At 36.4% G+C, this 16,141-nt stretch overlaps 1 protein-coding gene across 3 annotated transcripts in view; it reads left to right on the forward strand.

The window, feature by feature from the left end:
- The window catches only part of LMBR1 (limb development membrane protein 1), an 84,242-nt gene extending 68,561 nt beyond the window's left edge, over window positions 1–15,681 (forward strand). For 2 of the 3 annotated variants that reach the window (XM_058184417.1, XM_058184415.1), the window contains 4 exons: window positions 133–223; window positions 3,156–3,222; window positions 7,878–8,039; window positions 12,244–15,681. In XM_058184417.1, coding sequence (XP_058040400.1) covers window positions 133–223; window positions 3,156–3,222; window positions 7,878–8,039; window positions 12,244–12,329 — 406 coding nt within the window. In that variant the 3' untranslated portion in view covers window positions 12,330–15,681. The remainder of the gene's footprint in view (window positions 1–132; window positions 224–3,155; window positions 3,223–7,877; window positions 8,040–12,243) is intronic. The other variant, XM_058184416.1, reaches the window with a different exon arrangement.
- Window positions 15,682–16,141: the final 460 nt, after the last annotated feature.

The raw sequence follows: 16,141 nt of genomic DNA on the forward strand, positions 1-16,141 counted from the left end.
TCCCAGGCACTCAAAGTGGATGTTCTTTCTCTCTTCCCCCTCCTCCTGCATACTTTGCCAGGCTTAAAAGACCTTTAGGACTCTGAAACTTGCATTCTTTAGGAATTCTTTTTTTTTCTTTAATTCTCACAGCTATCTTATGGTTTCCTCTGTTGTTGGCTTTTATAGCCTACGTATTTTTGGAGATTTTACCCCCAGGAAGGATGACACAACTATGACAAAGGTGGGTGAAAAAGTCTGAGATCCCGTTTTTCTTCTCTCTCTTCTCTCATTTCTTCTACCAAAGCAAACCTGATTCTATTAGAGAGTAATTGCATTCTGAACAGTAATTAGTTGTTTAAACTTTCATCAACAAACTTTTTGCTTAGTTGGGGTAGCTTGGAATCATTTGGAAAAGGCCTGAAATTGCAGTTAGCTAGCCATAGAAAATCTGATGAATCATTCTCCCATGCCCTTTTTTTCGGGGTGTGTGTGTGTGAGACACTCTTAGTTACTACAAATAATATCAATAGATTCCTTTAATTTGAATGAATTAAGTGATTCTATTCAGTAATTCTCAATTTGAGGCTGCTTTGACTTTCAGGAACTTATACAATTGCAACCAATAGTTGCATACATGTTAAAAAGAGAGATCTTAAAAGTAGACTTTCATAAATAGGGGAACATTACAAACAAGATGAATAGGAGCCAATTTCTTTTCCTCTTATTTTTTCCCCCCGTTTAAAAAGGCATTCGAAGGTGAGCGGGGGGAGGTGAGATTTGCTTTAATCTTTCCAGGAATTCTCAGAAATGGGAAAGTAAACAACCATACAGAAGGCCCTTGATTAAACCAGTTGAGCAGTGCCATTATGTTTGCTCGGCCCTTTTATAATACAGCATTTTGAAAAAGAGAAATGGTAAGCCACATATTTTTCAGATTTTTCAACTTCTTTGTATTTAGAACTCCTCTTGAAGAGCGATCTCAGCATTTTCCGATTCTTCGAAAGAATAATGCTATATCAGCTCCCGTTTGTTTATTGTAATTCTTTACATCCTTTTAAGGCAACAAATTCTTTTAATAGCCTCAAGATTGCGCTTCTGAAAACAAGAGCAATTGGTAAATTACTGTCTAGCCATAGCAGGGACCTGCCTGTCTTCCTTATTCTTCATCATTACATTAATACAATGTTCCTTGCATAAGCATCTGCACAAGCACAAATTTGGGCAGCTGTACACTCAGTTTTAAAGACTGGAGCCCTAAGTTCAATCAGTATCTATGAACATTATTAATTTATACTTGCCTGCTTTGTTTTGAACATGCAAGCAAATGGTTTCTGGAGTGATGTTTGTGTGTTAGACATTGTGCTTGCAGGCAGGAAGTATCTTGTAGCTTGGTTTTAGTACTTTGCTTGGTGTATTTTAGATCCCCTGATTTTCATTTGCTCAGAGTTTGTTTAGAATTTGCTTAAACGTTTTAAAGGCAATCTTTAGATCTTGCATGACAACCAATATAAACAATTTGAGGAATAATAGATTAATGTAAGTAGCAAAATTTTGGTTCAAAGACTGACTAAAGATTTAGAAATTGACTGACTCCAGGATGAATGTAGACAGCCTATGCTTAAAATAGCAAAACAATTAAAACAAATCCTGTTAAGTGTCCTGACAATCTGCACTACAACCACCCTATCCAGGGCATCATAAATACCTCAAGACCTGTGAAAATAGCTAGTTAAAAAAATAAAAACACCTTTGAAACCCCATCAGGGTTGGAGCTAAATGGCTGCTCTCTGAAAGAACATAATTCCAGAGGGCAAGTGCTATGACAGAGAAGGCAAGCTTCTTGGATCTTTACAGATGTTGATGCTTAATCAAATATATTTAGTGGCTGCCAGCTCTTCTCTGATGTGACCCTGTGCCACATAGGGCTTTACAGCTGACACCCAGATGCTTATTACCAAACTGTCCACCCATGAAGCAGTGAACTCATGTCACATGGGTATATCAAGGCATGCGCATTGTTCTATGCAAGGTCTTTACGGGCAGCACCATATAGATTGGACATTGTAATAATCCAGTTGTGAGGTAACTAGAATGTAAGCAGCCATCTAAAGAGTTTCTTCATTGGGGAATATAGATACAACTGGTGCCCCATACGAAGGTGTGCAATTGCCTTCCTGGTCACAATGGCCACTGGCTCTTTCACGGTTTTTTTTTTATTTTGAATTTATATCCCGCCCTTCTCCGAAGACTCAGAGCGGCTTACATTGTGTTAAGCAATAGTCTTCATCCATTTGTATATTATATACAAAGTCAACTTTTATTGCCCCCAACAATCTGGGTCCTCATTTTACCTACCTTATAAAGGATGGAAGGCTGAGTCAACCTGGGGCCTGGTGGGACTTGAACTTGCAGTAATTGCAAGCAGCTGTGTTAATAACAGACTGCTTAGTCTGTTGAGCCACCAGAGGCCAACAGACTAAGCATAAGATAAATCCAAGATCGTCTCATCTGTCTCATCCCACTGGGATTGGCTCACCCCACCTGTGATGGCAGAGGAGGCCTGCTGGGGACTCCATCAGCAAGGGAATTCTGGCTGGCAGTGTCCAGGAAAAGGGCCTTCTCTACCTGCCCTCTGGAACAACTTGTCCCCCTCAGATGTCCACGCCAACCCTCCTGACCTTCCGTAAGAGCCTAAACACCTGGCTCTGATAGTTGGCTTGAGGCTCCAAAGGCGGGCTTCATGTTGGAGGTGGTTGATAGATTAATATCAGATCCCACCTCCCTCCTGCTCATCCCACTCTCTCCCTCCCCATGTCTTAGGTATTGTATTTTATATTATTATATTTTTGTAGTATTTTATTTAGGTCATTTTATCTTTTAATATTCTAAGCCACCCAGAGTTACCTTGTAGTAAGTTGGGCGGCCAATAAATTTGATAAATAAAAGAAAAGAAAAGTTGTTATCCTGCTGTGAATTTTTAGAAAATTTGATAAACCTAATTTTACAATATTATTAGTAGAATGCTGCCTAAGCCAGGGGGGCTGATGATTTGATGGTGGGCAGAATGAGATAAAGTTTTGCTTTATATGCTTCAGTTAAGCATTGCCATTGTTATTTGGCAATTAGAAACTTCATTTGTTTTAACTGATATAATATCTTTTTTGTCTCAACAGATAATTGGGAATTGTGTATCTATCTTAGTCCTCAGTTCAGCGTTGCCAGTTATGTCAAGAACACTGGGTAAGTTTAAAATCAGTCTTTACAGAGTCTTGAACTAATTTAAATATCCTTTTTAAAGAAAGTTCAGCTATACTTTTAGAAAACAAAATACTAATACTGAAGGGGGTACTTAATTATACAATTACGTTGCAGTTTCTAAAAAAAAGTTTCAGACTCAGTAATTTAAGTATATGAATCTGTCACCATGGAGTTACAGATATATCGATGGTGAAGTTTCAGTTTTCCGATCTTGGTCCTGATAAGTCCGTTGAACTAGTGGCAAGTTAATTTGGCCATGTGGTTATTAAATTTGGCCATGTGGGTATTAAAGTATAAGGGGATAAGCCTGAACGTTAGTTCTAACTTGTGGAACGGGATGGCTGAACAGTTAAGCCAGGTTTGACATCCAAATGCCATGCTACAGGATGAACTCCACTCCTCACTGCAGCTCCTGTCAACTTAGTAATATGAAAGCAGGCAAATGCGAGTAGATAAATAGGTACCGCTTTGGCAGGAAGATTACTGTGTTCTGTACTTTTGTGTTGGCCACATGATGATATCTTTCAGACAATGCAGGTTCCCTCGGCTGAGAATCAGAGATGAGCACTGCTCCCTTGAATGGGTCACATCTGAAGAAAAATTTCAAAACCTTTTAGTTCTCTTTTGCGCATAGAACTCATTCTGTATGACTTCAGGCCAGTGGGGGAATAAGCATTATTGTTATCTCTGAATTATGGGTTTGTTTCCTGTCAAGGTTTTATGAAAGTGTTTGGATTTAATTGTTATCTTGTTAAACATTAGCTATATTGGTGTCTCCCCTTGTCAAAAACTGAAATTCTACAGATTCATGGAAGTCATCTTAAGTTTTTAGTAAAATTTATTTTACATTATTTTTTTGTGCTGAACAAAATATCAGCAATAAAGTGGGAAGTAAAAGCATAAGAAAACAGCGCTTGGAATATAGCAAGGCTTTTGTGCTATAGTTGAAACATACTTTTAGGGGCACTAGGCGACAAGACAAAAAAATTCATTTCTATAGCTCCTAATCCACTATAGAGAAAAACATCTGAGACAGATTTAGTCTGTTTCTGGAAAACTTGTTGCTTCTGGAGCTCTCAACTATTCTTCCTTTATTTATTTTTAAAAATCTTTTTTGTATTCTTCTCTTCATTGTTTTATATTTTTGGTCACTGGATGAGAAAGAAGGAAATCTTGCCTTACATAGATGTTAATTTCTCAAATATTACACTTTTTGCAACTGAATTTCAATCATAGGCTGAAATCCAATACATTAAAATCCCTAGTCTCATTGTTGTTTTCCATCCAATTTGGAGTAACCATTCAAAGAGCGATCAGATTTTTATTTCAAGAGAACCAAGGCCTGGGCTGATTAGTTATCTCATGTACCCCTAGCAAGCCTCTGTTGACAGTTGTTGCCAGGTGAATAAAAATTTACATAGTCTCAGATGCAAAGCCCCTACCTTGCTGCTTTGATAGCAGCACAGAAATCACAGCTGCCTTTTCATGAATGCTTATTGGATGTCATGCATATGGTGGTATCTTGGTCCTCGGTCTCTTCCTTGATGGACCCCACTGAAGTTTTGTTTGCCACAAGTGTCCTTCAGCAAAATAGTGAATTCTTCCCACCCTATTGTGGACTGCTGTGATAAGTGCTGGCTAAAAATATTATTTATGTATTGTAGGGAAAGAAGCATTGGACTTACTATGAAATGAGTGCTGCAATATTCCCCGTTTTAGCAAGGAAGAAGATTTTTGTTGTTTTTGAACAGAGAATCATCTCTTTCTTTCATATCTGCATCTCTTCTCAGTCCCTGAACTAGCTGAAAGGCTGCTCTCTTGCGCCACTTAGGGACTGCAAAAGAAAATTCTCAGTCCTGCCTGTCAGAGAAGTAGAAAGAGCAATCTCTGATTTGTCAGTAAAGATCCTTCCTTCCTTCCTTCCTTCCTTCCTTCCTTCCTTCCTTCCTTCCTTCCTTCCTTCCTTCCTGCCTCCCTGCCTGCCTGCCTGCCTGCCTGCCTGCCTGCCTGCCTGCCTTCTCTCCCTCCCTCCCTCCCTCCCTCCCTCCTTTCTTTCCTGCCAATTCATTTATAAACCTAAATAAAGATTCAGCATTCTATTCTTGATCAAGTGGAAAAGGCTGGTGAAGTTGAATCTGTTATTGTAAATCCATTTCACTTGGTGGCCTATGTAGAGACTTAAAATGCTTGGAAGGTCTTGTATGCAGAATACCACAGAACTATGCAACATTCCTAAAACTTGTCTCTAAACTTTTGGATTACAGTGTCTCAATTTTCTAACTTGGACAGAAGGCTGTTTGATCAAATTTTTTTTTAATTTACATTTATATCCCGCCCTTCTCCGAAGACTCAGGGCGGCTTACATTGTGTAAGGCAATATGATTGAAAACTACATAGAGGTCCAGCAGAATTAAGGGGATCCTTAGGGTCAAAGCAACCAAAGCTACTTTGGCAACCAAAATATCAAAAGTTGTTGAAATCATTTTTAGTGGTGCAGTGGCTAGTTCTTGGGTTATCAGTTGAAGGTTTAAACCTTCTTCATCTCCTTGAAGTTCCTAAGTAGAGCCTGGTGAAAAGCATTTTCTCTTAGCTGTATCCTCTCTTTACTCTTATTAGCAATAGTTCTACTTCTTGGGCTACAGTGATATCTATAAAGATAAATATAAAGGTTCCCCTTGCGTATACATGCTAGTTGTTTCTGACTCTAGGGGGTAGTGTTCATCTCCATTTCAAAACCGAAGAGCCAGCACTGTCCAAAGAAGTCTCTGTAGTCTTGTGACTGGCATGACTCATGACTGGCCCCTATTTTCTACTTACATTTTTTATGTGCTTTTGAACTGCTAGGTTGGCAGAAGCTGGGACAAGGAACGGAAGCTCACCCAGTTACGTGGCACTAGGGATATCCTCTACGCATTATGTATAATCAGGTTAAATTATAAATTTGGTTAGTGGAATATTTGCTTGGGATAGGTAACCTGATCTGTAGTCAGTTTCTGAACTTCACAGTATGTGTTGGTGCTTGATAAGCTAATTAATGTACAGTCTGAACTTCTTTATCTTCTTTGGCCTTTTAAGCATTATAAATGAAGAGAGCTTTTTCACTTCTCTTCACCTATCACTTCCATCGCTCCCATCACTCCATAGATGGAATGCTGGTTAAATGTCGTTCTTTTGGGAAGTTGACTTTCATTTGTTGAAAGTTTTTCTATAATTTTTCCTTGTTGGAAATGCAAATTTAAGCAAACATTTCCCAGATAACCCTGGTTATTGCTGGCATGTTCAGTGAGAATTCTGTTCAGTGGGACCATATTAAGTTGTTTTAGGACATGGTCATTTCAGCAGTTCTTTTAATAAACATAACTCATGCAGTTTAATAGTATAAAGCATTCATTTGTTTGTTTATTTGATGCTAGGTACATTAGTGTTCTAACAAAATATCCACCTTCTTTTTTTGAGTCTGTAAATGTCTGTTTGCTTTAAAGTTATAAAGTGGAGTAAACCAGGAATGATAAGTAGTTAAAGCAGAGTTAACAAAGTACATAGACACGTCAAATAAAATTAGTAACCATGATAGAGTTCAAGGGGTCACGTGAGGCTTTGCAGATCAATCAAGGGCCGGTGAATAGCGCAGGCTGGTAAAGCCTGTTATTAAGAACACAAAGCCTGCAATTACTGCAGGTTCGAGCCCGGTCCAAGGTTGACTCAGCCTTCCATCCTTTATAAGGTAGGTAAAATGAGGACCCAGATTGTTGGGGGGGCAATAAGTTGACTTTGTAAAAATATACAAATAGAATGAGACTATTGCCTTATACACTGTAAGCCACCCTGAGTCTTCGGAGAAGGGCGGGGTATAAATGTAAACAAAACAAAAAAATCAGTATGTATCAAAATAGCTGTTTGGCTTAGTGGTTAATGTGCAAGACTAGGATCTTGTGAGATCTAGTCCTGACTTAAGGATGAAAATTAGCTGGGTGACTTTGGACCAGTTATTCCCTCATTTCAGAGAGTGGTTGTTGTGTGGAAAATAGGAAGAAGAAGGCGCATTGGGCATGTTCGCTTCCTTGGAGTTATGTCCAGTAACACTGGCTAGATGAAAGGAAATTTAAGAGATTCATAGAAGCTTTAGTTTTAAAATAGTCCATTTCAGGATGGTAAAAGGAGTATTGAGGTGTTCTTGGTGGGGGGCAGGGGAAAGAAAATTTCCCTTTTATCAAACTATTCTTCATTTATTTGAGTGTAGAATTAATCTTTATAAGCATTATTGCATCAGAGATCTGACAAGATAATAAGATTTTGCCATCTTTTAACAGTTTTGGAAGATAATAAGCTCTGCAAATTATCAATATTTTCTCTTATGCTCTTTCTTGGCATGGAGGACTATCTCATTCAATTTTATGAAATAAATATATTCATTGCTGTGATATTGGTTTTTTTTTTCTAATTTAGTAGACAATATCTTTGAAGTGCGGTTTTAAATAGTGACGAGAAGGAAAAATTAGACAGTATAAATATCTGAAGTTTAGATTTGCCTTATCAAATTTTATGTAAAGAGTTATATGCAATGTATTAGATTGTTTTAAAATTCCTAAGTATCTGTACAAACTTTATGAATATATTCTCCCCTCACCCTTAATTAGGCATCACCAGGTTTGATCTCCTTGGAGACTTTGGAAGGTTTAACTGGTTAGGAAACTTCTACATAGTATTGTCCTACAATCTTCTTTTTGCTATCATGACAACCCTGTGCCTGGTGAGAAAGTTCACCTCTGCAGTTAGAGAAGAACTCCTCAAAGCATTAGGTAATCCACTTTCTCTTCCTTTTATGATAGTATTTTTTTTTTTACATTTATACACTTGAAATTGTGGTAGAGATTACCGACATGGTTGTGCTAGGGAGAATGATTAATATTAAGTGCTTTTCTGTTCCCTGTATAAAGCTTGATTTCAGAACTGTTTACTGTCTACTTGATAGGGAAATTCATAGCATAGCATACATAGTTGGAGTGTGTGTGCATGCACACACTCAATTCATGCACTGGTGCACACACACAAACAAACAAACAAACACACACACACAGTTTATTTTTCAGGAACAAATGATCTTTCTGATAACCTTTATATCCTTCTTTCCACCAGGTAGAAACTGTTCGAAGCAGATAGTAATAAAATAGATAATAATAAAAAATACAAGAAAGGCAGGTAAACCACATTAAAAAAACTAATAAAGATAGTAAAATTCATTGTAGTATATAGTACTCATAATCTTAAAATATTGAAATTCTTGGTTAATTAAGTTTTTAGCCCCACAGTTCTAATGAAATTCGGTGGCAGTTTGTTGACTCTGCTATGGAGAATGAAGAATAAACTGTAGATAATAAATGTATCCTCCGTCCCATTTACAGTTTAAGAGTCCAGAGTCTTCTGTAAGCAAGTTGGGGTCTTTCTTCACCTTATCTTGGAGACAGGCTGATCCACAATGCAGGAGCAACGGCACAGAAAGCTCTCTTCCTAGACCCTGCCAGTCAAATATTATCAGTTGAAGCAGATAAGAAAGTCCTCCATCTCACTGATATTTTGTGGTTACCAATGTCAGCACTCAGCTTTAAGGTTTCCAGTGTCACTTTTTTAGATCAATTGTCAACTTAGAGGATTCTGAGTGAGTGGAATTCACTCCACCACCACCACCACCACCACCACCATCAATCAATCAATCAATCAATCAATCAATCAATCAATCATCATCTAATTACATGCTGCCTGACTCCCAGTGGTATTAGGTGATTCAGCAAAACCTTGTCTTCACTTGACCATTTGGAACAAAGTTCATGGCCTTGAAACTGGGTCATACCCAAATAAAAAGCTGAAAAAGGAGATGTTACAGACCATCATAATACTATCTTCTGAACCTTTAGATCTGGATCATTATCATGTTGGTAAGAAGTGGGCCTAAATAGGCATTTAGCTTGCTGTGTTTCTGCATACTGGTTAGCCGCATTGATGCCTTATGAGATCTTAGATTTTATACTTTTTGTAAGAAATTAGTTTAGTCTAAGTATGGTGAAATTTGTAACCAAACTCTATTCAAAGAAATCAGCTAGTGACACCTCCTTGGATATATTTGCTGGTAGAAGAAATCATATTTGGGACCAAACCCAACTCCAAAAAGATTCTTGCCACATCTGCTTAAGAAATTTGGAGTAATACAAAATATAGCCTTTTCTGAGGTCTTGAAACTTCAGTTGGCTCAAAATGATTTTTCAGATAACTTGGTCTTGAAATTGACCAATAGCCAATTTAGCTGTTGCGATACAAGGTCTCTGTAACATGCTCTCTAGAGCAGCGGTTCTCAACCTGTGGGTTGGGACCCCATTGGGGGTCGAATGACGATTTGCCAGCGGTTGCCTAAGACCATCGGAAATATGGGAAGTATACTTGCGAGTTGAAGAATCACGCTCCAATGGTTGACTCCACAAGCCAGCTGCAGGCTCTTCAGATCGCTAGCCGAATTCGGCTTCAGGCGCGATGAATTACAAAAGAGAGAAATCTTTGCTCTGATGTCTCCCTCTCAAACCAGCTGCAATCACTCCCAATCGCTAGCCTAATCTGGCTTCAGGCGCGATAAACTTAATAGGGGAGGAGTCTCCGCTGAGTCCTTCGGGAAAAGGGCGGTATAAAAATCTAAATAAATAAATAATAATGCCTCCGTCCTCAAGGCAATCATAAGTTCAGATCGCTAGTCAATATGGCTTCAGGCGCGATAAATTCAAAACGAAAATAATTTTATGGTTGGGGTCGCCACATCGTGGGGAATTAAAGGGGTCGCAGCACTATAAAGGTTGAGAACCACTGCTCTAGAGGCTCTATTCATATATTTTTAAAGATAGCTAATACAGAACATGCTATAACCTATAAACACGCTCTTGTTTCCTGTCGGTATTGGCAATATTACACAAAGCAGGACCACAAAATAAAAAAAAAATCTAAGAAGTAAAAGGTAAGAAAATAAAAATAAAAGGACATGTAGCCAAGAGAATCAAGTGGTTGTTAAGTGACTCTTGCTTTCTGTCATTGACTTCGCTGGTTGGAAGCCAGCTGGGAAGGTTTCAAATGGGGATCACATGATCCCTGGACAGTGTAACTGTCATATATATGTGCCAGTTGCCAAGTGCTTGAATTTTGATCCCATTATCATGTGGATGCTGCAACATTCGTAAGTGTGAAAACTGCTCCTAAGTCACTTTTTTCAGTGCTGTTGTAAATTAGAATGGTCTCTAAACAAATGGTTGTAAATTGAAGACTATCTGTACTCACTTTTATATTCAATCTGCTAACATTCACTTCCCTTCTGTCGCTTCTTTTTCCACCCTATTCCCATTGAATTCTGATTCATATGCAACTCTCACTTCCATATACATTTATTAATAAATCACTAATATTTAACAGGGTTCAATCAGCCTTGCCCCTTTTAAATTCTATTTTTTAAAATTTTAAATTCCTAGATGCTGTTTTTATATTTTAATATTATTGTACACCAACTAGAATCCTGTCTAGGGGAGAAGGGTGTTCAAAAATGTGAAAAAATATATAAACAAATGAATAAACAATAAAAGACATGTATGCAGCATGCTCTTATACACCAACATTTTATGTCTTAAATTTTCTTTCCCATCTTTAATATTTTTCTACAAAGGTACATGAAGTCATCTACAGTATTTACTCTAAGTTTTTTTTATCATGTATACAGATAGTCCTCAACTTAAAATCACAATTGAGCCCAACATGTATATTGCCAAATGAGAAATTTGTTAAGTGAGTTTTGTCTCTTTTTATGGCTTTTCTTACCATATTTGTTAAGTGAATCACTGCAGTTGTTAAATTAGTGATCCAGTTGTTAAGTGAATCTGGCTTCCCCGTTGACTTTGCTTGTCAGAAGTTTGCAAAAGGTGATTGCGTGACCCCAGGACATTGCAATTGTCATAAATGTGAGTCGGCTGTCAAGCATTTGAATGTAAATCACATGACCATGGGGATCCTGCAACAGTTATAAGTGTGAAAAATGATCATAAATCATTTTTTTCCAGTGTCATAACTTTGAACCATCATTAAGTAAACCGTCGAGGAATACCTGCATATAATTTGGAGATGTGACTATATAGCATGTTTCACATTCATAGCTGTTCATTACATCATTAATTCTCATTTTTTGTTATAATAAATCAATCATGTTTATATTTATATTAATTCCTTTGCCTTTCTTTTGTGTGCATGCAAATACTATAGACCTGGTCTTTCTTACTTAAAATAAGCAGATTCTTTTCTCATCTCCCCCAATCCCAATCCATTTTGTCCACCTAAGAAAGCAATTCCTTTCCAATACCAGTGGGAAAGGCAGTTTCCAGTTTATTTAGGCAGTTGTAGATTATTCCAAAACGTACCTCCAGTTCTTCTACCAGTACTACTCACTGTCATGCTATCACAACCTATGGATTTCATGCACTCTTTGAGGTACATTTTAGCTCTCTCATTTATAATTAACAGAGAAACAGAGTTGGAAATCTTCTAGTCCATCCCAGTTCTTCAGACAGGAAATACATCTTACGCTCCCTTCCCTGCACATATTTTAAATTCAATTTAATTTAATTATGATAATTCATTTTATACTCCCTTGCCTGTATTTATTATCTCTTCACCAGAGGATCAGAGAAACACACACACACACACACACACACACAGACAGTCAGTGTCTTTTTTACTCTACCATAGTCACTGGGTAGATCTATTGATGTTGACTTCTCTTGGCCATCATGCCTCTAGTCAATTGAGGCTTCTACCTAATGCTTTTTAATAAGACGGGGCATTAACTACTTTAATTATGCCTGTGCCATGTGCAGAGGTTTTGCTCTTGATAAGGATTGTACTATGCTCAAGTTATTACTTGGGTTTTTTTTTTAATGTGTAATGCCAGTTAGGAATGAAACATAAACTTTACTCTTTATTTTGTAGGCTTAGATAAACTGCATCTCTCGCATAACGCAAGAGACTCCGAGACAACAAAGCCTTCTGTAAATGGGCATCAGAAAACACTGTGAATCACAGTCGGTGGAATCTTTCAGCTTCCTGACATTCCTCTCACTTCATTGTACTTGTTTTCTACTGCTCTTACTTGTTTATACCTTGGATCCAGGTTGATGCAGAAGAATCTGGTTGCATTGGAGCGTACTCTTCGTGTTTGGATCTATCTACTTTAATTTTTCTGTCAACTGGAGATGTCTCTTGAACATTCCTCTTTGAACAGACCTTCATACCGATTTCTGAATCCAAGGACAAGAATCTTCTGCATGTAAATATATTGTTGGAGATGAATTTCGGAGATGAGCTTGCTATGTGAAAATGGCAAACCTCTACTCAAGATGTTGATTTTTCCAGTAAGATGCATTCTGAAAACTTGTGAGAGCACAATAAGGCTCAGGATCAATACATTAATCTACCCATCAAATCAGTTTGCACTATGATTGTATCTAAGATAACAGGAGTTCTTAGTTCTAAATAGTAAACTGCCCCATTTTTTTGCTAGGGAAAATTTCCTTTGCAAGCCCTGATTATGCAATAACATAATCTTGTAACTACAGTGCTAAATCTGAGCCTAGGAAACAGTAATTGTAGATTTCTGATTATTGTATGTATAATCATGCCTAAAAACATGATTGTCATACTCTGCTAAACAATACGAACAAAATTTGTGTAAAATATACATATGTATAAACTCTGAGAAGAACACAATTGCACCCAATTTTCACAGTTGTCTTTAAATGATGCTCATTCCTATGATTGATAAGTGTATTTTATTTCACTGAACAAGGTATTTTTTTTCATTAGTTCTTTTCAGGGTGGATTTGATTTAAAACAAATCAAGTTGATTTAAACCAGGTCTTTTACTAATGATTTAAATCACTAGTAAAAGGCTTGATTTAAATCAACTTGATTTAAATCATAATTTTTAAAGAGCAATTGTTATCTCTATCACAGCAGCTCCTCCTCTAACCTGCTGTTGACTTACTGACAGTCCCAATATTGCAGAATATAGTCGCATGCTATATAACTAAGCTCCATTTCATGCTGAATAAACTAAATTATTAATGTATCTTAAATAGAAAACTATCTTTAGATAAGATTTTACTCGAAAAGCATTTTATTTAAAGAAATTTGATACAAATAAAAAACAATTTAAATTTAAAAAATCGATTTAAATTAAAAAAAATCTGATTTCTGTTAAAATCAATTTTTATCCACCCTGGTTTTTTTGTTGTTCATATGTGTACATGTGTCTATTTTTTTTTATGAACACAGAATTGAGCTAGCATTTTGCTTAGTTTATAATATGAAAACTTAAGATTCTTGTTCAGGGTTTTAGATATGGTATAGGAGTTGAATATTGCTACAATGTTGAAGTTTACAAAATCCTGTGAAGTTGTAAAAAAGGCAGAAGGAAGTTAAGCTGCATTTGTTTACTGTGAGTGGAGGCAGGCAGGTAGTAAAGACCACTGTGATGACTTGGTCCAATGGAGTTGATCCTATTCTCTGTATAATCATTTGATCAAGGATAGTTTATTGGGACTTTGTAACTTCAAGTACTTCTCTTTGTGAAAAATCTGTTGCTGTTAATCTGTTACTGTTAATCTCTGTAAATATCTGTAAACCCAAAGCCTCAAAATAGTTTCAAACACATTGCACAATGTCCGGATATTTAATTCAGGTGTTTTGGATTACGATGTTGCTAATTTCATAGAATTCATAAACATGTTTTCTATTAATTCCATTGATTTACCAGTATGGAGTTCTTGGACATCAAAAACTTGTTTCTTAACTTTTATACTGTTTCTTCTATTAATGAATTTTGCATTATTTGGAAAGTAAAAATTGTAGCAAATATATAATAGGAATTTTTCTAGCATAACCAATAGAAGTGTGGAATAAAATACTCAAAAGGAAGATTTCTAAGAATTTGGAATGAATTGCAGTGGTGGGTTATTCGCTAAGTTGAAAGCTGTAGCAAAATTAGCTCATTGAAATGATTTCAAATATTGAACTATCACAAGTTGAAATGGTAATAATCACTTTTAGGTCAGTTTGGCTCCTTTTTCATGATAATATAATTCAAATATATTGTTAAATATGAGGCGCTACTGTGATAAATTAATATTTTATCTAAGTAAGCTGAAATCTTGGAAAGCTTGGCTTTAGGACAACATTCAGGAAAAATATACTCAATTTAGTGATGGGTGTGATTTAGGATCTTGTTTCCTTGTTGGGAACACAGTTGAAACTATGTGAACTTTCAATTTTCAGCAAGTTCTTAGACTAATTTTTAACAACACATAAAGAACAATCATAATTCTCAGTGGAAGAAGTATCTCCTACATGGACACTGATTAAAGGGTCTGCTGCTTTTGAGTACAAGTAAGGACATATGCTGGAAAGGAAATACTTCCTTAGTTATCCTGGATTAGTTTATATTGATGATACTTAAATTGAAAGAGATTCCCCTTTAAAAAAAGATTTTATTATTGAGAATTTAATCTACTTGGATGTTTTGTGATCAGTTCAATTTTTCAGCCCATGTATTGACATGTATTAGAATATTCTGCCTTTGCCTTAGAAGCATTTCACATCTTAATGTGGTCCTTGTGCCAGCATCACACCTGTTTTCTAGTATAGAAAGATTGCATAGAATCTCATTTTCAAAATGCTGTTCATCTTTTATCCCCATATATAGATTTATGATAACGTTATTTTGAAAATGGATGTTAGATAAGTGACATTAGAAAGATATATATCTATGAGCTCCTCTGTTTCTTGGCTTTGTCTGTGTGAAATGACCTATTGTAGACTACTTTGGAAATGACATTTTTACTTGCAACTATGTTTTAAAAAAACCCACTCAGAAATATTTTATAAAGTCAGAAAAGACATTTTTGGTTCACAATTCATTGAATATAGATAATGCATTCCTAGCGGTTTGACTCTTAAAGTCAAATAACCTGTACTTCTTGAGGTATATAAAAAAGCTTATCTTCAGGTATCAACCTTTGCCTCTTTTATTATGAGTCTTAAGCACAAATATGCTTTCCTTAAATATACTAGGGTATCTATCAAAGCAGACCAAAAATGTGCAAAGCCAAGTGTTTCAAGTAAGCCTTTGGCTTTCTCCATGATAGATTGACAGTACAGTGTGGACACATTATGACAGATCTGTTGATACGACTTGAGCACATCTTGCTATTCACCTTTTAAAGCTAAGCTAAAGTGGACATGGGTTAATTCAGCCGTACAGATGAACTGAAACATTTGGTTTAATTGGATGTAATGTGGTGACCCTCACCCTTTTTTATTCACACTTCTATACATTTGCCTGTTTAGTGTTGATTAAAATATTTGACAAGACTTTTCTCTGTGACTTGATTCTAAGGAGTTTTATTGAAAACAAGCTTTATAATTGCATATGGGGAGTATAAAGCTTGGAGTGTGCATCATGTTTGCATACTTAACAAAGCATTAAGTAATAAAGCTTCCATGTCCCAATTCACAGGTATTCTATTTATATCGAAACAGTATTTTTCTTTGCTGATCTACAGTATTTGATAAAGTTCTTCAAAGAAACTTGGGTTACTGGTTTTGTAAAATATTAATCCTTTCGGCATAAGTGAGGTCTTTGGGTACATTAACAATGTCCCTAAAATCTTACCACTTCTAAAACTCTTCTGTTTAAATTAGAGCTAGGTAATTATGTACCAGTCACAAGATCATATGCATCTCTCTACCTAATTTCCCAACTTTAATAAATACATTTTTTCTACAATCAACCTGGGCCTCAGGAAACAGTAATCTATCTCCTTTTGCTGAC

The sequence above is a fragment of the Ahaetulla prasina genome, chromosome 4 (assembly GCF_028640845.1).
Source record: "Ahaetulla prasina isolate Xishuangbanna chromosome 4, ASM2864084v1, whole genome shotgun sequence".
Lineage (NCBI taxonomy): Eukaryota > Metazoa > Chordata > Lepidosauria > Squamata > Colubridae > Ahaetulla > Ahaetulla prasina.